We start from the raw sequence: 24,991 nt of genomic DNA on the forward strand, positions 1-24,991 counted from the left end.
GTTCCTTAAGCTTCTTTTTTGGTCAAAATTGCTTTTGTTTTTGTTGCCAAAAGTACTTTTTTCGAAGTTAAGGTGTTTGACCAAGTTTTTAGAAAGAAAAAAATATTTTGAGTAGAAGCAATAGTTCTTGAGAGCAGAAAAATGTAGTTTATTTCAAAAATACTTTTTTGAAAATTACTTTTGAGAAAAATACATTTAGAAATAAATTTTAAAAGTTTGGCCCAACAACTGATTGCTGCTCAAAAGTACTTTTCAAATTAATTAGCCAAACACAAATTGAGTCTCACCAAAAGTATTTTTTTTAAAAAAGCACTTTCCAAAATAAAAAGTCTGTTACTTAAATGGTCACTCAACTATCCGAAATTATCTTGTAAAGTCATATTTCTTTCGTTTGTAACAGAAAAGTCGCTTGGCATACTATAGCACTGAGAAGGTCAATCAACCAAAATTTTCTAACTTTTGATTGTCAAATACCTATTTTACCCACTAAATTATCAACTTTTATCTTCTTCTTTTTAAATTTTTTAATATTATAATTTTTTTCTCCTTTTAATCAACATTATGGACTTACCTATAAAACGAATATATTTTATCTATAAAATAAAAAATAAAAAAATTAGTTTTATAACCCATTGGTCTTTAGCGGCCCAAATCAGTTTGGTTAAACAAGAAACTACTTGTGAAATTTAAAAATAGCCAGATTTACAAGTGTTAATTGAAACACAGCCACAGTTTCAAAAGTAATCGAAATTTAGACATTTTTCATGTAAATATATACCTGAACGAAAATACTGTTCAAAATCCGGAATATAATCCAGCATAATATACTGGAGTTCAAATTTTTTACATATGACTTCCAGCACAATATACTGGAATTCCGGCATAATATGCTGGAAGTTCATACACATACACAAGTACTCCAATCTTCAGTATATTATGCTGGAACTTTCCGTGTGATGGAATTCCAGCATAATATGCTGGAAGTTCATACACATACACAAGTACTCCAATCTTCAGTATATTATGCTGGAACTTTCCGTGTGATGGAGTTCCAGCATAATATGCTGGAAGTTCATATACAAGTGCACCAATCCCTAGTATATTATGCTAGAACTTTCCGTGTTGCAGCAAAAAAATGGATATTTTCAATGATTTTGTAAATGCTGGTTATTTTTCAATTACCAGTCCGAAAATTGGCTAACCCGTGCTATTTTCACAAACTACTATGATGGATCCTTTTAAAATCAATATTTATATTTTGATCTTATTAAAAAATATTTTAGAAAAATAGTCGTGTGCCAAAATTTTAAAGTATGCTCGTTAGAACTTTGAAGCATCAAGAATCATGGTGATAAGAATTTTCACCCACAATGTAAAATATTCTAGAGATCGGTAAGGAACTTATGAGAAATTCTGATGAACACAAAGATTTTTTCAGAAATTCTGACGATTACCTTTAAAACTTGGTGATTGTCGTCTTTTTCCCGATAATTCTTTTAGCGGGATCAAAATCTAAACAATCGCATAGAAAGATCCTTTTCGTATAAATCACCTTTGGCTAAATTTTTTTTCTCTTATCCGGTGTTCGGTATCTACATTTAAGTCTGATTCAATTGAGAGCCAGACTAAATTTGAATATGCACAAAAAAATCCCATATTAAAGGATAAAATGCTCCATAATAAAAAAGGACTTCATACCCAAAGTTCAACTACAATCCAAGATCCACAATCGGTGTTGGTAAATGTAAATTATTAGTAAAATTTAAAAAGTCATATCATTGAGATAAAATATCCTTTTCTGATTTAAATACCATTAGTTGACGAGGGGAAAAATCCAGAGTGGAGTCTCCACTATCTGCTTTGGAGGGAGCCCCTTTCTGGCGGGAAGCGAGCAAATAGATATAGAAAGTTAAGGGCAGTGATTCTGAGAGCGGCGGCTACTGTGTTTGGAGCCGAAATGGGTTCTTTAGGACAGCTCCCGATTTGGGCATCGAAACCTTGTATCATGGGTATTGACGAAGCTGGTCGTGGTCCTGTTTTAGGTATTCTATTTTCCTTTATTCATCCCCTCTTTTGCTCTTCACTGAATGCTGTTGACGCCTTTCACTTTGCGTATGTTTTAACACTTTATCTGCATTTATGCGTGTGATTTACAGGGCCAATGGTGTATGGATGCCTCTACTGTGCCCGCTCGTACCAGAAGACTCTTTCCACTTTACAATTTGCAGGTTACTACTAATTAAGATTTCTAGTTCTTTTTTTTTTTTTTGTTTCATTTTTCTAGCTGAGCTTACATTGCCAGCCCAAACCCCCAAATAAAGGGGGATAACTGTGCTAGGTTGACCCGCAACGTAAAACTAGTCAAATTTATAGCGAATCCTCATTATAATATTGAATATATCAGGATGTAATCTCCTAGGTATGCTCTATTATCCGTGCCAGGATATAAATGTTAGATAGGAAAATTCGGGTCCAAATAGAGCAGAATGGATGTAGAAGATTCATATAGTCTATGTCAACTAGTTAGGATTGAGGCATAATTGTTGTTGTTCCACCTTCACTCTTTGATCTTCGTTGGATTTGGATTCAAGGTATCTCTAAAGATTTATATAGTTTATGTCTACTCATTCTTGCTGATGGAGGGTCTGCTTGTTCTTGAATTTTGATTTGATGATGAAGTACTTCGAAATGGGCACTGTGCTTGCAGTTTTTTTAAAGACAATAATCAATGTATACTATGTCACATTTATGTGAAAAGACTTTTAAGCTAAAGGCCATTGCCATTTTGTATTGCAAAGTTGCATATTCACTCTCTGCTTCTCTAATCTTTTATGTCATATGAAGAGTAGTCAGCTTAGATCTGTTTGAAGGTTGTAATGCGAGGAGAAAAAAGAAAAGTTAAAGAAAGAAGGTGCTTATTAGTCAGCTAAATTCATTGTTTATTTGGATGACCAAAGAAGATCATTCTAAAATGTTGTCTCTTTCTTTCTGAATTACAATTTAGTGCAATGAAGAACTATTAACACATTTAAAAGAAATGCTGAGCTCAATAAAGAGAAAAGCTATTGCAAAAACTATTCAGCATTCACCTAGTAAATGGACGCTTCAACAGAAATCAGCTTACTTGAATATTAGAATCAGCACTAAATTTACTTGTACTAACAAAAGCAATGCTGTTTTAGGAGTGTGCCAGTCTGTAAAGGCACACATTTTTTCAGAGCGTGCAAACAATATGTGCATTTTGATTTGTAGTAATTTTACAAGTGTAATTGAATTATAACGATGCGTTCGATTGAATAAGCCTCCCATTTCATTCTATTTAGGTTTTCATGTTTTAGATGTTTATAGGTTTTGTAGTGATTAACGGTATTAGAAGCTGCCACATCAAACTGTCCACTAAAAGGGTTACTTATTTAAAATATGGTCTCCCGTTAACATCTCTTCATTCTCATTTTTTTCGGTTATATACAAGCAACTGCACCTTTCTCATTGCTTCTTGAGACTTCTGGGATTTGTTTTCTTTTCTCTCAACTCAGAGAAAGTGAGGATCACTATTTCAATTTTCATATTTGTTCCTTTCTCTTTTCCTTTCCTTTCTTCCTATTGAGTCTGTGATAACTGAATCTACATAGAGCCGTTTTGTATAGAATTATAAGACTGCCTTTCCTTAAAGTGCGAAGATAATCATTTAAAATTTTACAGCAAATCCTCAGCCGGGTGAATGTAACAAAAAGAAGCTATATATCCTGATTAAAATGTTAGAGAAAATATTGGATGATTGGCATAAGATTTCATGTTGTTTTCTCTACATATAACAAATAACTATATTACCTGCAAATTTCTTTCATGTTCATGCAGACTCAAGAACTTGTTTTTCTTTTTTGGGATAAACAATACAGACTCGAAGACTTTGAAAGAAGAGAAGAGGGAAGAATTATTTGAGGAATTAAAGACAAATGAATCCATCGGATGGGCGGTTGATGTGATAGATCCAAGAGATCTCTCAGCCAAGATGTTAAAGAAGTTTGTACAAAACTCTCTTTTGGTTCATCATACTCCAATTTTATCAACTCCTCACATTTTTTTTCCTTTCTACTTATTGACAGAACCAAAATAAATCTTAATGAAATATCACATAATTCTGCGATAGGCCTTGTAAGGAAGGCACTGGACCTTGGTGTTCTTTTAACTGAGGTAAAATTATCTTATTTGAATTCGATAAACTTGCCTCCCTTGAATTTGTCTATGCTGCACTCGCTTGTGTATTCTTTTAGCAAAAGGGGAAACTTACATTTTCGTGGAATATGTGTACGGCCAACTTAGTTTGTCCCAGTTTTTACTGAAAATTGGTGCAGAAGAAGATTTGCCCCTTCTTGTTTGGGGGTGGGGGTGGTGAAGTAAGGAAATAATACTATAAATTATAGAGAGTCAAGTAGTGGTGACAAAATAGTTAAAAGAAAACAGTTATCCACTCATATTATCCATTAAAATATGGGTTGGATAATGAACTTTTTAAAAACGGGTCAAATATGGATAAAAACCATATTATTCACTTAGAAAATGGATAACCAAAGGATAACTAATGGGTTTAACTTTTACATTTGTAAAGCCTCAAATTGGAGCTTCCTCAAGTATGGGAGACTAGAAATTCTCCCAAAAGTAATCATATTCAAGAAGTCATGGATAATATAGATATCCATATTATCCGTCGTTTAAATTATTTTTTATCTGAATTTAATATGGGTTACGTCGGATGATTTATCCGTTTTTTGCATTACCTGTTTTAGACCGCCCATATCCGACCCAACCCGTCCGTTTGCCACCCCTAGAGTCAAGGAAGGACTTCAAGTGCATTTGCTATGCTATTTGAGCCTCTGGGCTTAAGAATTATCCCTTTTGATCTACAAACAAAGATGGGAATCCAACAGAATAATAGGGCGATTTCTGGTGGTAAGTAGATGTCTATCAAACAACCCCGACTCAAGTTGGTCATATGGAACACCACAACATAAAAGAAGAGAAAGGGATAAGTTGAATAACTTGAATCATGTTGGTAGAGCCAAACCAACCAACTCTGCAGTGGTGCTGATCAGGAAACTGATTACTCACTGTTACTCTATCAGATCTGTTTACAACATACCACTCAGCTCTCCAACTTCTTTCCCTGGTTGTGCTGCTTGTGTTCGGGAGACTATTATGGTGCTGACTACCAGCTAACTCTACATTCAACCTTCCGACTTCATTTCCTGGTTTAGTTTATTTGATGCTTTGGTTGATGATTGAATAAAAAGTTAAATGTGTGTCCTACCACTCCTTACTCCACCTTACTTAGGTAAGAGAACAAAATAAGGAACGAAGATGAGAAGAATGAGAATTTCTGTTTTATGGCTCCTGTTTCTTTTTCGCTAGTTAGCGTACATAGAGATCCTGACAAGAGTGGGTTGCTCTAGTGGTAAGCACCCTCCACTTCCAACCAAGAGGTTGTGAGTTCGAGTCACCCTAAGAGCAAGGTGGGGAGTTCTTGGAGGGAGGGAGCCGAGAGTCTATCGGAAACAGCCTCTCTACCCCAGGGTAGGGGTAAGGTCTGCGTACACACTACCCTCCCCAGACCCCACTAGTGGGATTATACTGGGTTGTTGTTGTTGTTGTTGTTGTAGCGTACATAGAGATCCTGTTCTCTGACTGTTAAGAGAGGGGACAGAAAAACTGAAATAAGTCAGATAGAGGAACTGTACTTCAACCATCCTTGCTATTTGAACCAAAATATAAATCAATCAATCCTAAACTAGTTGAGTTCGGCTATTGGAATCATGCATAACCCATTTAGAGGATTCATCATAATTAGACTAATTTTATGCTGTTCGTCTACTCACTACAAACTCTCCTCCTTTATTTGGGCTTGAGACCGACTATGCTTCGCATTGCTCATGGTCATGAAGTTATTCTAACCAAAATATGTATTACATAAATCTGGCTCCTTCAGCTCCGGATATCTACAGGTTATCTTTTTCTTGATTGACAAACTTATGTACCAGCTTCTAAAATTCAACCTTTAGCCATTTTGCTATACCTGATAGATGAGGCTGCGATGTACATAACATACCGCTGGAACGAAACTCTTTTATGTTAAAATTTAAGACACATACACAACCAGACTAAACTCTTTGCAGTTTACCTAGCTCTTAGCAGCTCCAAGCTCAACCTAGAGTCCTACAGGTGATGGCATCTTTTGTCCACATATATTTGTCAGACCTCAACATTTCCACATTTACTTTTTCAGAATGCAACATTCTCCTCTATGGGTATGTGCATGCCGTGCTCTCTCTGCCACAGACAACCCAATATATCTAACCAAATAGAATATAGCTGCTTTGATTTTGGTCATCACACCTTTACTTTTGTTATTATACTATATGTGGTATAAATTGCTCCAGAACACATCGGTCGATTTCCTGGATGCCTGTACTTCACTAAGAAGCAAAAAGGAAACAAATAACATTTACAAATGAAGTATATATTTTACTCCCCAAGTTATTTAGACACTGTCAGAAGCAATGCACTAATGAATCCATTTCAGGTTTATGTGGATACTGTTGGTGATCCTGAAAAGTACAGAGTGAAGCTCTCTGAAATATTTCCAACAATCAAATTTGTTGTTGCAAAAAAAGCTGACAGTCTTTACCCCGTCGTAAGTGGAGCCAGTATTGTTGCAAAGGTGACTTGACATCTGCCACTTTGTCTCGCTCTATTCATCTCCCTTTGCTAGACTAAATCTGAATGTACAATTCTTAATGTCATTTTGAACCATCTCTCAGGTTACTAGGGACCGAGCGTTGCGGGATTGGGTGCTTGATGAAACTGCTGAGAACATGCAAAGGAACTTTGGATCTGGATATCCTGGAGGTATTTTTTTATTTCCATTCAGTTATAGTTGGGAATATATGTTGCTAGATTCTAATATCTTACTCAAAATGGATGGGGAAATTTGGCATCCATTTTTGCCTGTAGATCCTGAGACAAAAGCTTGGCTGGATCATCACAAACACGTAGTTTTTGGTTTCCCAACTTTGGTCCGTTTCAGCTGGGGAACATGTAATTCATACTCCAAGGATAATGTTGAAGTACTATGGTGAGTCCATTTATAACTCCCATAAAACATTTCACATGATTCAACTTTAATATGCAATTGGAGCATGCAGGGATCCTTTATTTAGCATCTCATTGTTTTTCTTTCTCCTCAAATCCCTCTGTGTGGTTAATCATATCAATTGGTCTATTTTTTCCTTCAAATTCTTTTCATGCTTATAACCATTGGAAATGTGTCGGGATAAGAAAACATTCTTTAAAAGAAAGAAAAAGCATCCTCGCCTCTATTGAGCTATTCTTCTGATAGGTTTCCTCTACGGCTTTTAATAGAGAGTTGGAACTAGGAAACGAGTGAGAGCTATTATTGTTTAATGTGGATCCTTTTTATGTGGTTTCCATAGGGAGTCTGATGCTAATGATGAAGATGAATCCAACGGAAGAGCTAGTAAGCGGCAGGTGAAGCTAACTGATATTGGTTTCACAGGTGTAAAGAGGAAAAGTGAAGATATCGAGTCAAGTGGGAAAGGCCGTTGCAAATTCTTCCAAGCTCGTAAGCTTGAACTCCTCTCACAGTTTTGAGGGACACAATTGATATTTACTGATAGGATGAATTGTAGCTTCATACCTTATTCATCTGATATAAACTAGAACAGTGAAATTGGTTCCTTCGACATCCTTCCCGGATGGTGATTAGATTAGTTTGTTATACGTACCTGCTAGCTGATTGAAAAAGTGTTGGCCAGATTTGTAACTCTGAATGTCATAACATCATATAGGATTATTCATACTTTTTTCTCTGGCTACCAAAGTCTTTGTACTCGCCACGTCTCCAGCTTGCCGCTTCTGGAATATCTTTTGCTTTCTGCAAACAAATAGCGTCTTAAAGAACTACGAACATCCCATTTTTCATTGTCATATTGGACATAGGTTAAACTCCTTATTACATCATAAGATGTAGCTACTGAATTTTCGCCTTACCCAGATCTGTCTCATTATCAAAAATTTAGTTTGGATGAAGTATCTTTTTTCTTTTTCAGAGTATAGGGTACTAGATGATCTTTATACATATCTAATGGCGTTGTCCTAGGAATGAGTTGACAAGTACTCCTATAGTTCTTAGACACCCAGATCAATCAGGTTGAAAAAGCATTAAGCATTGGCCATTCTTACCAAATATCTTAGTGTATGAGTGGAGGTCTATATATCTTGATTGACCTGGGGTTTCATACTTTTGGCACTTTTCTTACTCAGGATCACTTAAATTATATGTTATTTGCGGAACTAGGATTTTAACTTAGTTCTGGATTTTAGAACGATGACTACAAGTGCTTATAAATGGGTTCTAAATTTAATATTTGTACATATTTAATGAATTCTTAACACAAATGTACTGTTTGAGCAAAGTTTTGGGTTCGGCTGAACTCGTGCCAGGCTTCTATTCATATGTGCCAATTATTGGTGTTTGATGTATCTGCTTTCCACATACCCTGCTTCTAGCTTTAGAACTCGGATACAATAGATTAGTTCCACCTCATTGAGGAGTTCTTCACGTTTTAGGCACCCTTAATCTAAAGCTAGAATGAGTTGTTTGAGACATTTCTGGGCTTATTTGTCTAAGTTTATGATTCACAAACGTTTGAAAGTAGCTTCTTTATGTTTTGTCTTCACAAGTGTCCTTAAATTTTCGCCCTTTATTCCCCGAACAATTTATATGTCTGGATATTTTGGAGCTAAATACTTGATTCTGAGCATGAATTTTAGATGTGGAAAGAAATGACTTATAGTATATGCCAAGTTTGAATTTTCTGCTTAAGGTTATGTTACACATTTAAATCAAAGTATGCATCAGATGAGAATAAGTTCTTTTCAAATCTTGAACTTTGAGTAGATGTTGTGGAGAAATCATATATCAATTCTCTTCTGCTGAAAGGAATAAAAGAAAGGGAGTTCCAACAGGGAAAGTAAAATATTTGGTTAGGAAGTATGAGCAAAGAAGAATTAAGTAAAAGTTGGTATGTTAATATACGGGATGCTTGGTATGATGAAAGTCGTTTTCCAGGAAAATGTTTTAAATAAAAAAGTTATTTTTCTAGTATTTGATTACTAGAAAACATCTTCTAAGAAAAATATTTTTCATCATAAGGGAAAGATGACTGTCTTCGCTTATTAACGGAAGTTATTTTCCTTGCAACTGTGAGACAAAAAGGGGGAAGGATGGATTTTCACTTCTCTTCGGAGCGGAGCTAGAGTGCCGGGAGCGGGTTCGCCGATTCGGTCAAACCCAATAGCTTTGATTTGAACTTTGTATTTGTCTTAAAAAATCCATTAAATATGTATAAATTATTAATTTAGAACCTAATAACTTAAAATGATTAGAATCCCCAACCCATAAGCTTAAAATTCTGGTTCCACCTCTACTACCCTTTTATATCAAACATTTGGAGGGAGAAGGATCTTACTTGTTGAACCTAACATAGGCAGGTACTTTGAACACTCGCTATTAAATTCAAAAGGCAAATTACCTTTGACCGCTGAACAAGAAGAAGATAGAGAATTCTACATATCCAACCTCTAGAAGAAAGGAATCTCACATACTCACTAGAGTTTTCTTATTTCTTTTGTGTTGATGAATGAGAAATAAGTATACATCCATCTGTCTAAGTCTTGGTGGTCAGAGTTGTTCGGTATTTATCTGTGTTGATGAGAGGTAGCAGGTATCTGGTGGAATTAGTCGAGTTGCACGTAAGTTGGTCCGAACACCGTCATTATAAAAAAAAAAAAAAAAAAGAACAAAGCATACATCTTTAAACTTCTCATTACTTGAGGAAACAAATCTGTGGCTGGAAAGTCTTGTACCATTTATTTTATTGATTCCCATCTCTTATAGTATTCATTTCCAACTAAACAAAGATAACTAACTTTGATAAAAAAGAAAAGGGAAGAATGATGCTTTTAGAACAAAGTAGCAGATGGGGCACGTCTATCTACTAATCTAAGTAAGAAAATACATGCACTTGCCTATGAGTTAGGTTTAAAACCTAAAAGGGAAAGGTTAGTTTATATAGATAATGTCTTTGAATCCAAAACAGGATAAAAAGAAAGCTTGGAAAAAGGTATAATCTGATGTGTATTTCTTATAAAAATGCAGTGGACTATAATTGGATGGCTTATATATACTACTCTTTGACATATTAAGTCTATAGTAGTTGGTGAAAGGCAATTGGGGCATCTTGATTTTCACCTATGATATGGGTTTCCTAATATTCTAGAAATATAGCAAATGCTGATGAAGTTTTCCACTTGATTTAACTTTAAAGATTCCTAGGAGAAGTGATTGGAAAATCTATGTCCTCTGTGGTAAAATGAGAGCATTTATCATATACACTAATTTATTTATATTAAACCAATAAATACTACACATGTGGCTTGCATAAACATATTTATTACTTAACCATAATTAAATTATATTCTTACTTTATTTTTTAACTACTAAAGTTAAATTGCCTGGTTTAACCAAATAGAACAAAAATAAGGGAAAATAATGATAGTGTTTGAGCAAACTTATAATATATTCAAGCATTTACAAATCACGAACTTATCATAACTCGTAACTCCTAAGGTCTATTAAACTAGTTCTCAACAAGTTATTCCACTTTTCCAGCTAGTCTTTAACCTCGAAATGGTCAAAACCTCGCTCTAGCCCTTCAATGACTAGACTTGGGAGAAAAATGAAGCAAGATAAGCTGATAAAATCCTGAATACAGAATTATAAAGTTTGTCCAATCAACAAGTTATACAGAGGAAGTTTAGTAGAAAAAGTGGAAACAAAAGACATAAATTAACATCCTAATACATCCACAGCTAATCAAAACCGAAACAAACAGAGTACACAATAATCACTAGACATATCACATGGTTTTCAACCTATTCCTATATATAACAAAACACAGTCGTAACCTAAGTAGATCAAGAGAAGGGACGAAACCAGACAACCGATTTAACCCAATGTCAAACATGTCAAAGGCTTAGAAAAAGAGGAGTCAGGGATTCAGAATGACTTCGTTGTACTCTCTTTTTACGCAATAAACACAGGGTATTTAAGTACAATGCAAGCGAAGAACATTGCAGCGAAGAAGGCTAAATATTCATTGTGGTTTCTGTGGCAGTTTGCAGCACTACGATGGTGATTGTGGTGCGCGTTTGCAGCATAAATTGGTATGACATTCGACGATCCTTGATTCGAAGGAGATCGAGATTCTTCCCCTCCATTTCCTCCTTTACCACCAAAATGAGCTTCAGCATGGCCATATTTGCTGTTAACATCTATTTCTATCTTTTCATCAACATTATGATTATTAACTTGTTCTTCTACTACTGCTTCTTTGTTATCTGCAAAATAGAAGATTTCTGTGAATTAAAGATTCTGTAATACACATTAATTATCAGATACACAATTTGCAGATAACCATCAGTTTAAAATTGAAATCCTCAAATGCCATCAAATTGAGCAAAAATTTACAACACTAAGAAATTGAGGCACATCAATAAGGAATAGAAAGAAAGAGCCCCCTATCTCCATTGCGGCGAGGGAATAGAATGCCGCACTTGGGATTCAAACCTATTACCTAAAGTAATTTTTAAACTACCTTTGCTACTAAAGGTAGAAACTTCTCTTATGTCAAGTGAATTTAACAATATATATGCAAAATGATTATGTTTTTTCTACCTGCAGAATATGATTTTCCAGTGAAGGAATTCAAAAGTGACAATTGGTTTAGGATATGTTTTTTTATACGCAATATATGGAATATTAGGAAACTATACATCACAACAATATAATTCTAGCACCTTATTGTGACCTACCAATTTTTTTTTTGATTACTCTCCAAAGAATTCGGAGCGTTGACGTAACTGATAAAGTTGCTGCCATGTGACCAGGAGGTCATAAGTTCAAGCCATGAAAAGAGCCTCTTGCAGAAATGCAAGATAAGATTGCGTATAATAGACCCTTATAATCCGGTCCATCTTTAGACCCCGCACATAGCGGGACTTAGTGCACTCGGCTGCTTTTTCCGAAGAATTCCAAAGCAGGAACTAGTGCTCTTAGGGGAAAAAATTTGGCTGGGGAAACTTACCTACTCTATGATTTAGATGACAAGTAAAAGCACATATCCCTTCATTAAAACAAGGGAAATTACAAAAATTGGATTGCTCATGGATCGTCAAATAATGAAAATCAGCATTTCAACTGTTTGAGTTAAACAGAGAAGAAACAGCAAATTTGAGCAAATAAGGTTTAATGAAAGAGGAAAAAGGGTATAAATTAAAGGGATTAGAGATGAAGAAGAAGTACCAGAAGGCAAAATCTTGGCCAGATATAAACCACATGAAAAGTAGAAAGCCAAAAGGAGCATTAATATCATTTTCTTGGTTCCCATTTTTGCTGTTTTTTCAAGAACTCCCATGCAGAGAAACTTGATCTTATTCTCTTGTATTCTTTCCTACAGCCTTGAGCTATGATCTATGCCACTATTTATACCCTTTTGTTTATTCTTCCTGAGTTGATCTTCTCACTAAAAAGAAACACTTTATTAAAGTTAGAAAAGACAATAGTTTCTTTTCCTGTTACACCGAGTGATCTTATCAGTTAGTAAAAAGAGTTGATAAGTCATAAGTGGGGACTGAATATAAGTGATACCAATCTTAGGACACGGTTTTCTGTCTCTAAATTTATTGATTTGCCTAAACCAACGGTGAATCTAAATTTTTTGCCAGCAGCAGCTAGCAGAGTGAGTCTATTGTCACAATTTTATTTAAGTAAATTTATATGTTGGTTCAAGGCATAAATTTCTATCCCAAATTGATGTTTACCAATATCATACGATTTTTCTAAAAAGTTTTCACATTGTTAAAAGTATTTTACACCTTATATATTGTTTTCAAATCTTTTCAATTACTAATACATTATAAGATATTTTGTATACCCAACCATCTACTACTCGAACTAAGCTCGACATGACCCATTACATTGATCCAGTTAATTTTCGAGATTCATTGTGTGCCATTCACATCGTTAAAGCACTTATGACATTCGAAGTCCGCAATTATCATCTTCTAAACAGTGTGCGTCTCTAGGCTCGTAAGATTAAGTAAACCTAGTCTCATGTCATCTCTTTATCATCGCTATACTAATTATCTCGCTAGCTAAGCCCAACAATGCATACATATATTTTTTTATCCCTACTTTTTAATACAGAGATATGTGTACATTTTTTTCCTTAAAAAATACAGTATTTTATTTTTGGTAAAACGACATCGGATGACACCTCTTTTCAAAGGATGTTTCAATCATTGCTCCATCCCACTAGTTTTTATTCCTTAGAGTGATTTTTGTTAAAAGGGTGGGTGAGTATTGGATATCACAATCATAGCTCACGAGTGAGTTATCACTTGGTCTTAATAATCTCACCTTTCCTTTGGGACCATAAATGATGACTCATTTTTTCCCTTCGGTTTATCTTTGTCTCATTTTAGTCAAACCTAAGTAATCTAAATTTATCAGTTTTCCATAAAATTTTCAAAATAAATAAATAAATTTGAGCACATCATTCTCCTTTATCTAATTGTTAATTGGCTTGTGGAAAGTAAACAAAGGGTGTCTAGCTGCTTCATTAATTTAGTTAAGATTTGTTAATCTATATGTAGTAGTCCAATACTTTGTGCCAAACATTATGCAAATTCTTCAGTTGTGGTTCAAACTTGTTATGCGAAGATATTGTTCCAATAACATTTCTAGCCGGAGCTGGATTCAAAATTAAAATATTATGGGTTCAAATTCGGTATGTTTTAAATTTACACAAGTTGCATGAAATCAACAGTATTCGCGTATTATAAGTTTAACTATTAGTTGGAACTTTCGTTGTACACTATTAGTTCTGTTCTGTTATAGTGTTATTATTTTTCCATCTTGCTCTTCTTATTTCTTAGTTGTTACGTGCGAGTATATGCTTGGACCCCTTGTCTTCTTGGACAAATTGGAATTTTCTTCTTCTTCATCATAGGAAGTAAAAATTTTCTTGGAAGCAACTACTAATACTTGTATTAGGTTAGATTGTCTATATCATACTTTTTGGATCCGACCCTTCTCAGGATTCTGCCTGTCAAATCATATATCTATCTATATATATTCTTAAAACTCCATTGCTTGGTGTATTGTTGGCAGCTTCTGCAACAAAGAAGTAACAATCCTTTTTTGAGTTTCTATAAAAGCCATGTTGGAGTTTTGTTTAAATAAAATTAACTAGTAGTTTTTTTTAATGAAAAGGTGTCTACAAAATGAAGGGTTGTATCCTACCCTAATTTGGTTGCTACCAATTCTATTTAAATCCATCTTCTTAACATTCCACCGCAAGTCTTATGCTAGCTTCGTCCCTGTATCTCTGGGCTTGTTCCTCATGACTACCTCCCGTAAATCTGACTCTATAGCTGACTAAATTTTGACATACAATTCTATCATACCTTTCATGTTAACTGTTGTGATCTTATCTTTTGATTAAATTTTCTTCTTAGTGTACAGGGCCGGCTTTTGGGTAAAGCCACTGAAGCCCAAGCTTTAGGCTCCCAACTTTAGTGTCCCCACTTTTTACCCTATAATTATTTTAAAATTAATTATTTTCTCTGATTACATATCTTGGTAAAAACCAAAAAGGAAAAATATCTATGTTCCATAAAATTGGGCCCTTACATGTAAATGCAAAATTTATGAAAAGAATCAAGTGATTATGTCTTTTCCTTATTAAATATTATGTAAATCTTTCTACTTTTTTTTTGGGTTTTCACAATATTCATTTTTTTAATGTTTCTCGGTTCTTACCAAACATTACAACTATTATATTTTTCCTTTATGCCTCCAAGAGATCCTATTGTTCAAGCTAAAGCCTACTAGAAGTATATTGCGAAAGCAACAAAAATTTATTTTCACATCAAGTTAATGAATTAGGTTCTTCTATTCCAATTTTTTAGTATTGGTTTTCATCTAACATTTTTTTTCTTGATATTTCAATACGTATGCATATATTATCCTTTTAATATTTATCAAAATTTAAATATGTCAAATAGAAAGTATGAATCTGGTTATTCAAAACTTAAGAAAAAAAAGTTGAATCATTGATACAATCCCAAAAAAAGAAGATATGATAGTACTCTAGTCGATATACTCAATCAGAAAAATTTTTAATTCTTTTTCAAATGCTTATATTGTTTATAGAATAATAATACCAGTTCCTATAACAATTGCCATTGGCCGCCCTCAACCACAAACTAGAAATTTGAAAGAAACTTTTAAAAACTAAAATTGATAAAATTTTACTTAAAATCAACTATAGCGTAAGAAAGACTGAATGAATTAGCTATATTACCGATTGAAAAGGAATTATTAGAAGAAATTTATAACAAAATAATTATTCATAACTTTGCATCTCAAAAAGCTAGAAAATTAGATTTTAAATAAATTATAGTATATAAGAAAGTTCTTTTTTGTTTTTGTTTTTTTTTTATTTTTGGAAAAACGATTAAAGGCCTCTTATGCTAGTTTGGCTTTAGGCCTCCAATAGTGTTGATCCGCCCCTATTAGTATTGTATACGGTCGAAATCGGACTTGTCTATTGTATGACCGGTCGAGATAGAAACGTGATAGGTTGAAACTCGACCTCGGGTTATATCGAACCAAGGCGCGAAGTTAAATCGTTGAGCTCGTGACTCCGGTACCGAACAAAATCGAGGAAACTTTGTCGAGCCAAATAACGGAAGGCCAAAATATCCGCAATTGGTTAGATATCACGGCGAAAATCTCGGCACGTATCAAGGAGAGTCCGATTAATTAATAAATTATGTTATTTTATACTTTTAATAGAATTGTATCAAGAGTGAGACTCTTCTACTATATAAAGGGGTCTGATTATTTGTAAAACACATTATAACATGCATCCCAAAGCAATAAACTGTCATTTCTAATTATTATTATCTCACTGCTTTGTTCCGGCACTGATTGTGGCATTTCTTGACTAGAGAGTGACCAACCTTCAAGGCTAAGACTGTCCAATTTGTGTGGTTTGTATTTATTTTCTTCTCATTAATTTCAATATTAATTTGTTCTCTCAGTTGTATCAAGTTATATCACGTATCCTTAAAATCGCGTATAAATTCAATTGTTATCCGATTTTAGGGTAAACAGTTTGGCGCCCACCACGGGGCTGAGGATAATAGTGATTATTTGATACAAATTTCGATAACACACACTGCTTTACACTTGCTCTTTGAAGTGTCTTTGATTCCAGGCTAAAATACAAAAATGTCAAATTCTCGATCAGTACCTCTGCACGTTAACAACGAGTCCGATCATCAAGATGAAAATAATAACTTAGCACCCGGTAACGAGATACCACATGCGGATCCCGCTGGAATTCCGATAGTAGATCTGATTGATGCTATTTCACATGTGGCTATCGATGCAAACTTGCCTACTGATCCAAAAAATAGCATTTGTGGTGGAGTCCGATCAACAACTCAAAACACACAAAACGTTGAAGGGGACGGGATCAGTCTATAAGTGATCTTCGAAATGTTGCAAATTTTGTTGAAATCGAATCCGTTTTGTTAAAGAAATTCGGAGAGACCCTGTCAAAGGGAGCCATGATATGGTATTACAATTTGCCACCTAATTTTATTGATTATTTTGCTACGCTTGCAGATTCTTTTGTAAAGGCACACGCCGGAGCCATCAAGGTCGAAATCAGGAAGTCAGACCTTTTCAAAGTAAGGCAGAAGGACAATGAAATGCTCAGAGAATTCGATTCCAAATGGAACAGATGGACCTACCATCGGTCACTAATGATTGGGCCGTTCAATCCTTTACCTAAGGGCTCAACGTTCGAAGCTCGGTGGCTTCACAACAGTTAAAACAGAATCTAATAGAGTACCCGACTGTTACTTGGACCGATGTGCATAATCGGTACCAATCAAAAATCAGGGTCGAAGACGATCAACTCGGGGCTCCTTCCGGGTCCGTCTATCCTATCAGACCCGCCGAAAGAAGCAAGAGAGATATTGAGTGGAACCGAGGACGAATAAAGATCGGTATCAGCCATATAATAGGGATCGGGGAGGCAATGGGTCCGGGCGTAACTCCATGAGAAACGAAAGGAGAAATGACCGAGGTCAGAATAACATGTGACTTATGACCAAAAATGGCTTTGACAGACCCATCGAGCCCAAAGACGCACCAAGGCTATCGGAATATAACTTTAATGTCGATGCTGCCGCCATCGTATCAGCTATCGGGTGCATCAAAGATACCAAATGGCCTCGACCTCTACAGACCGATCCAAACCAAAGGGATCCTAACCAGATGTGCAAATATCATGGCACTCATGGTCACATAACCGAAGATTGTCGACAGCTGAGAGAGAAAGTAGCTCGTCTATTCAATAATGGGCACCTTCGAGAATTCTTGAGCGACTGAGCCAAGAATCACTTCAGGAACAAGAATTCTAACAAACGGGCAAAACAAGAAGAACCTCAGCACGTCATCAACATGATCATCAACGGGGTTGATATCCCAAATGGGCCGATGTTGAAACGCACCAAAGTATCCATCACTAGGGAAAAACGAACTCGAGACTACGTACCAGAAGGAACTTTATCTTTCAACGATGAGGACGCCGAAGGGATCGTACATCCCCATAATGATGCACTGGTAATTTCTGTACTGGTGAATAAAATTCGGGTTAAACGTGTGTTAATTGATCCAGGTAGCTCGGCCAACATCATTCGATCAAAACTCGTGGAACAGCTTGGTCTACAAGACCAAATTGTACCCGCAGTCTAAGTCATGAATGGATTCAACATGGCATGTGAAACCACTAAAGGGGAAATAACATTACCAGTCAATTCCGCCGGTACCATCCAGGAAGCCAAGTTTATGTGATCGAGGGTGACATGAGATATAACGCCCTGTTTGGGAGGCCATGGATCCACAACATGAGGTCAGTGCCTTCGATCCTTCACCCGATGTTAAAATTCCCAATGCCAGAAGGGATCAAGACGATTTACAGAGAACAATCGGCCGCAAAGGATATGTTTGCAATTGATGAAGTAATTCCGATATCAACACTTGCAACATCAAAGGATCCATGGTCGGAAGCAAAACAAGAGGCCAAATAGAAATCACCGATGCGAGCCTCGAACCAACCAAATAAGTAGGGGACTGATGAAGAGGACAATTACGGGGTCCCCCGATCCTTTATAATCCCCGATGATTCCGATGCTACAAAATCAACGGTCAAAGAGCTGGACCAGGTCGTATTGATCGAACATCTTCCCGATCGAAAGGTATACCTAGGCACGGAGCTAAACCCCGAGCTCAGGAAAAAACTCATTCAATTTCTTATGACTAACATGGATTGTTTTGCGTGGTCCCATCTTGACATGACAGGGACCCCCCCCCCAGAGGTAACCACCCTCAAGCTAAGCCTGGACCCAAAATTCCATCCGGTCAAAGAGGAAAAGAGGCCCCAGTCCAAGGTCAAACACGCTTTCATCAAGGACGAGGTATCTAAAATCCTTTAAATAGGATCCATTCGGGAGGTTAAATACCCGGATTGGTTAGCAAATGTAGTAGTAGTCCCTAAAAAGGGGAACAAACTAACAATGGGTGTAGATTATAAAGATTTAAATAAGGCATGTCCTAAGGACCATTTCCCTTTTCCTAACATCAATCGCATGATCGATGCCACGACTGGCCACGAGATCCTCAGTTTTCTCGATGCCTACTCCGGGTATAATTAAATACGAATGAGCCCAAATGATCAGGAAAAGACCTCCTTCATCACTAAGTATGGCACATACTGCTATAACGTAATACCATTTGGATTAAAAAATGTCGGTTCCACTTACCAACGCCTAGTAAACTGGATGTTTGAAGAACAAATAATGAAATCCATGAAAGTTTACATTAACGATATGTTAGTAAAGTTCCTGCGAGCAGAGGACCATTTAAAGCATTTGCAGGAAACTTTTAGTATATTAAAGAAGTACAACATGAAACTGAATCAGGAAAAATGTGCATTCGAAGTAAGTTCAGGTAAATTTCTCGGGTTCATGGTATCCAATCGAGGAATCGAGATCAACCCCGACATGATCAAAGCTATCGAGGATATCACGGTAGTAGACAACGTGAAGTCCATGCAAAGGCTAACCGGGCGCATTGCCGCCCTGATGCGATTCATCTCGAGGTCCTCCAATAAGAGTCACCGATTTTTCTCATTACTAAAGAACAAAAACAATTTCACATGGACCCCAGAATGTCAACATGCCTTAGAAGAACTTAAGCGATATTTATCGAGCCCGCCGCTGCTTCACACGCCGAAGGCAGACGAACAACTACACTTGTATTTGGCAGTATCAGAAATAGCGGTAAGTGGAGTCCTAGTTCGGGATGAACAAGGTACGTAATTTCCAATTTATTATGTTAGCAGGACCCTAGGAGAGGCTGAGACTAAGTACCCTTACCTAAAAAAACTGGCGCTCGCTTTACTAAGCGCCTCTAGAAAACTAAACCCTTATTTTCAGTGTCACCCCATATGTGTTGTAACAACTTACCCATTACGAAATATTATGCACAAACTCGAACTCTCAGGACGATTGGCCAAGTGGGTCGTTGAAATCAGTGGGTACGATATTGAGTATCCACCCCGAACAGCCATCAAATCTCAAATTTTGGCAGATTTCGTGGCCGACTTTACGTCGGCCCTAATACCCGAGGTGGAACGAGAGTTGTTGGTAAACTCGTGGACGTCCTCAAGAATCTGGACCCTCTTTACGGACGGTGCCTCGAACGTAAAAAAGGTCCGGACTTGTCATCATTTTAAAGCCACCAACAGGCAATGCAGTTAGACAATCTATTAGGACTGTGAAATTGACTAACAATGAGGCCGAATATGAGGCCATGATTGCAGGTCTCGAACTAGCCAAAAGCTTGGGGGCTGAGGTGATAGAAGCCAAGTGCGACTCCCTCCTTGTGGTAAACCAAGTTAATGGAACATTCGAGGTCAGAGAAGAACGAATGCAAAGATACATGGATAAGTTACAAATAACATTACATCGGTTCAAGGAGTGGACTTTACAACACGTGCCCCTAGATCAAAACAGTGAGGCAGATGCCCTTGCTAACTTAGGATCATCGGTCGAAGACAACGAGCTTAATTCGGGAGCAGTGGTGCAACTCATGAGATCAGTAGTAGAAGAGGGGCATGTCGAGATAAATTCTACAAGTCTGACTTGGTATTGGAGAAACAAATACGTAGAATACCTGAAGACCAGAAAATTTCCCTCGGATTCAAAAGAATCAAGGGCCCTCCGTACAAAGGCAACCCAATTTTGTTTGTATGAGGATGGAACTTTATTCAGAAGAATTTTTGATGGCCCGCTGGAAATTTGTCTGGATCCAGGAGATACCGATTACGTTCTGAGGGAAATTTACAAGGGCACCTGTGGAAATCATTTGGGCGCCGAATCATTGGTTCAGAAGGTGATCAAGGCTGGTTACTACTGGATCGACATGGAAAAAGATGCGAAGAAGTTCGTACAAAAATGTGATGGATGCCAACGACATGCTCCGATGATACACCAACCTGGTGAGATGATACATTCAATTTTATCTCCATGGCCGTTCATGAAGTGGGGAATGGACATCGTCGGCCCACTTTCATGGGCACCCAGTAAGGCTCAATTTATTTTGTTTATGACTGACTATTTTTCTAAGTGAGTGGAGGCCCAGGCATACTAAAAGGTCAGGGTGAAGGAGGTCATCGATTTCATTTGAGACCATATCATATGTCGGTTCGGAATGCCGGCCAAGATCGTGTGCAATAACGTGAAATATTTCGTAGGTAGCGAGGTGACCAAATTTTTCGAAGACCACAAGATCAAAAGGATCCTATCAATGCCCTATCACCCTAGTGGGAACAGACAATCCAAATCAACCAACAAAACCATACTCCAGAACCTTAAAAAGAGGTTGACCAACGCCAAAGGAAAATTGAAGGAACTCTTGCCCGAAGTTCTTTGGGCATATCGTACGACCTCGAAATCTAAGTACCGGAGCCACTCCTTTTGCATTGGTTTACGGAGCTGAAGCTTTGATACCGGTTGAGGTCGGAAAGCCAAGCATCAAATTTTTAAATGCAACAAAGGAATCAAATGACGAGGCCATGAATACAATCCATGAGCTATTGGATGAAAAGTGTGAGGCCACCCTTGTTCGGCTGGCTGCTTAAAAGCAGCAGATCGAAAGATATTACAATAGAAGGGCCAACCTTCGGTACTTCAACGTCGGGGACTTAGTACTAAGGAAGGTTACGTTGAACACCCGAAACCCGAACGAGGGAAAGTTGGGGCCGAACTAGGAAGGGCCTATCATATCATCGAAATCACTAGAAAAGGATCATACAAGCTCGGGACGATGGACAGTGAACAACTACCGAGCAATTGGAATGTAACTCACCTAAAATGATATTACTACTAAGGTACGCCCCCATTCATTTTCTTTTATTTAGGACTAACTCTTGCATGTGATCGACAAGGAAAAGTACGAGATTTTAGGTCTGAAAGCATGCATTGCACTCTTTTTCCCTTGAATCGGTTTTGTCCCAAATGGGTTTTTGACAAGGTTTATAACGAGGCAACAAGTAAATCGTGCTAACTTAGAATTGAAGGCCGACAACGAATGAACAGTATTCGAGGCCTCACTTAGATCAACCTCGAACACTGGGAGGCATTACTCTACGATATCAACTTTAGCATGAAAAGAGATTTCGGGATTGAAGGGTCTCGATCGGTAGGATTCAATGTAAGGGCCAAACGGTCAAATGAACCGTGCCCACGTAGACTGCTCGAATCCTGACGAAAAGCATCTACACATACATCCTTATTATGCACAAGAATAAAGAGAAGTTTCTTTCTTGTAATCATCTCATATTTTAATATGTCTTAAAATTTCTTCTTTACATTCCTTAAAGAATTTCCTACTTCCGATCCCCTAAAGGCAATGAGCCCAAGGGCCACTTATAACCAGAGTTCGAATGATCATTCTCTCACTCTGGGATTGCCGATCAAAAATTCGGACGGCCCAAGCTACTAGACCTCGGGGGCATAAGACCTATTAGGCAACCCCCGAATTTTAAAGGCCACAGCCACCCCCGCTCGGGGACTGTTATCTTGGGCAAGCCCGGATAACTCGGGAAAGCAAGTCCAATGGGCGGATCCCGAACTAAAAGGCGACGGCCATATTAACACGGCTTGAAGATGTCTGAGACACGTAACAAAAACTAGGCCTTCGAAAAAAAATTCATAACCGGTTCTAAAGGCTACTCTCAGTAAGCTACAAACCTAAACTATTTTAGGAAAAAGATTTCGGTAACACCGAATCCCTACAATGCCTTAACACAAATTAACATTAAAGGCAAGGTTTGTTCGAACCTTCAAACATAACCTACTTATTTCATGCTAAGACATTTCGACCTTTTGCGAACACAAATGATAAAACAAAGGAAAAATCCGAAAGCTGAAAGGGAAAAAAAGCCTTGTATATATTTACCAAAAATTCTCTTACAAGGGCCAAATGACCCCGATACAGAAATTTACAATAGCCAAAACGGCAAAGACAAAACGTCTAAAAAGATCCTAAGTGGACTAATCTTCACCGGGATCCGCGTCGTCGCCTTAGGTGCCTTCACCGCCTTCAGGCCCATCTGAGTCTTCAAATCCCTCAGAATCTTCCTCCTCGGGATAAGCTAGCTTCCTGGCCTTGGCCTTGGATAGCTTGTCATTCTTGATCTCAGTCAGCAGGTCGAAGCCCTGAGCTTGAACTCCTTCCAGGGCCTCCCTTCGGGATTGCCACCTCATGTGCTCCACCAAGTTTTTTGCTTAGACTTGAGCCCCCTAAACATCGACCTTATACTGGTCCACCCGCTCACTAGCCTCGGCCTTAATCGCAACAACCTATGATTTGGCCACCTCAAGTTCCTTGGCCAGATTTTCTTGGCCAGAGACCGCCAAGCTCAGTTGAGACTGAAGCTCCTTGATCTTCTTGGCCTGCACCAAGGTTTTTTCTTTTGTATCCCGGAGCTGGACCTTAGTCGAAGCTAGTTATTCTCGGGCAGTGTCCTTTTCCGAAGCCAGGCAATCCATATTTTTCTTCTATTCCTCGGCCTCAACCTTCACCGTGTCCACATCCACCTGGAGTTGCTCGATCTGGTCAAGTCTCTTTTGAACCTGCGGGTTCGGGTCATTAGCCATTGTGTCTGAATCATCATCACTAAGTTCAAATACTCATCTTACCTACTCGACTAGATCGACATGTTCCTTCCGAGCCACTTCTAGCTCGGCCTGGAGTTTGCCGCTGAGAAGCTTGTAGGTTTCCCTCTTCTCAGTCAGCTCCCGAACCTCATCCTCGTGTTGGGATAAATCTTCCCAATAGCAGAGGAAAGTTTCATGGTGAAGTACCGAGGCCTGCGAGCATAAAGAAAAGTGTTACGATTATTTGTAACTTAAAATCTAAGTACTTAGTAAAGATGCACTCAAAGTTACCCGATTCATTGCCTGTTGAGCTTTATTGAACAGGCAGGATGCTTCCACCTCTTCCATCTTGGCTTGGTCCTCTTCGGTCATCAAGCACCAAAGATAGCTAGCGACCCCTACGGGGGCAGAAAGAATCCGGGCATCCTCCGAGACAAAGATAACTATTGACCGTTTTCGGTAAGGATCAGCACTCGGAGCCAGGAACCAACCTACTAACCTCGGGCTCGAAGAAGTCCCGCTGGCTCCCGAAGACGGTGCTTTCTTTGGCACCGATAAATCACCAAACCCGGTAACATCCTCCAAGGCGGTGGATTCTAAACCATCGAAGAAGTTATTGAGATATGCCGCCTCCTGAGGCCCCTCGTGCAAACGATCCTTTAGCATACCGACCTCATTGATCATGGAATCGGAGAGTAAAGGATACCCGGTGATATTAATCGCCCCAAGCGCATCTTTCGGGGAACTCTCCCCTGCTCGAGGAATATCTGCCCTGGGTTCCTCTTCTACCTTCCTAGCTTGAGGCATGGCGTCCTCATCCTTCTCCGATTCAGGGACCCCGGTCACCGCCTTCTCAGCAGCCTCCTTGGCTTGGGGCAATATGGTATAGACTCGCACCTGAGCCACCAGTTCGGAATCTTCTTCTTCCTCAGACTCATCCACCAGTTTGCGCGCCTGCCTCTTTTTCGATTTTTGCTATTCCGAGTTCGGGGAACTCGGAGTCCCTTTTCTTTTCTTCTCTTTATCCTACTTCGGAGTAGGAGATTGGGGGATGACGATTTCATCTGCGGGTGAGGGCCTCATTGCAACATCCTTCCCAAGGCCTACAAAGAAAAGGAGATGAGTTAGCTGGGAAAGAAACCCAAGTGATGTTAGTACTAGGAAAGAATCTTACCGTGAGAATGGGCCTCCCACTGGCCCTTTGAAAGTCCGCGCCATGCGCGCTTGGAATAGGGCTTCTAAGATACGATGCCCTGGACCCACTCCTTGAGTCAAGGAACAACATCCGGTATCCGAGCGACAACTGCACAATGAAGCATCGATTAAGTGTGAGGAAAGGGAAAAATAATACGCAAAATCTTAAAAGTGAAGTTATACTTACGTTTCATGTTCCATTTCTCGGAAAATGGCATTTTCTCGGCCGGGATTAGATATGAGGTCTTCACTCGAATGAACCGGCCCAACCAGCCTCGGTCGTCATCTATGCTCGATAATGGGGCCTTAGTAACTCGACGGGTAAGCTTTATCAATCCCCATCGGTAGAGTTGGGGTT

General features: G+C 38.0%; 2 protein-coding genes across 2 annotated transcripts; one reads left to right on the forward strand and one right to left on the reverse strand.

The window, feature by feature from the left end:
• Nucleotides 1–1,811: 1,811 nt before the first annotated feature.
• LOC107791603 (ribonuclease H2 subunit A) lies at nt 1,812–7,891 on the forward strand. The gene is made up of 8 exons (XM_016613687.2): nt 1,812–2,042; nt 2,157–2,228; nt 3,900–4,023; nt 4,107–4,194; nt 6,578–6,715; nt 6,816–6,903; nt 7,009–7,129; nt 7,488–7,891. Exons 1-8 carry the CDS (start codon nt 1,958–1,960, stop codon nt 7,663–7,665), a joined length of 894 nt encoding a protein of 297 aa, XP_016469173.2. The 5' UTR covers nt 1,812–1,957; the 3' UTR covers nt 7,666–7,891.
• A 2,934-nt stretch (nt 7,892–10,825) lies between these two features.
• LOC107791604 (uncharacterized) lies at nt 10,826–12,709 on the reverse strand. Its single transcript, XM_016613689.2, has 2 exons — nt 12,440–12,709; nt 10,826–11,475 (listed from the first exon to the last, which is right to left on the reverse strand). The coding sequence occupies exons 1-2, from the start codon at nt 12,549–12,551 to the stop codon at nt 11,162–11,164; spliced, it is 426 nt and encodes a 141-aa protein (XP_016469175.1). The 5' UTR covers nt 12,552–12,709; the 3' UTR covers nt 10,826–11,161.
• Between the last annotated feature and the right edge of the window lie 12,282 nt (nt 12,710–24,991).

Source organism: Nicotiana tabacum, chromosome 13 (genome assembly GCF_000715075.1).
Source record: "Nicotiana tabacum cultivar K326 chromosome 13, ASM71507v2, whole genome shotgun sequence".
NCBI classification, from domain to species: Eukaryota; Viridiplantae; Streptophyta; class Magnoliopsida; order Solanales; family Solanaceae; genus Nicotiana; species Nicotiana tabacum.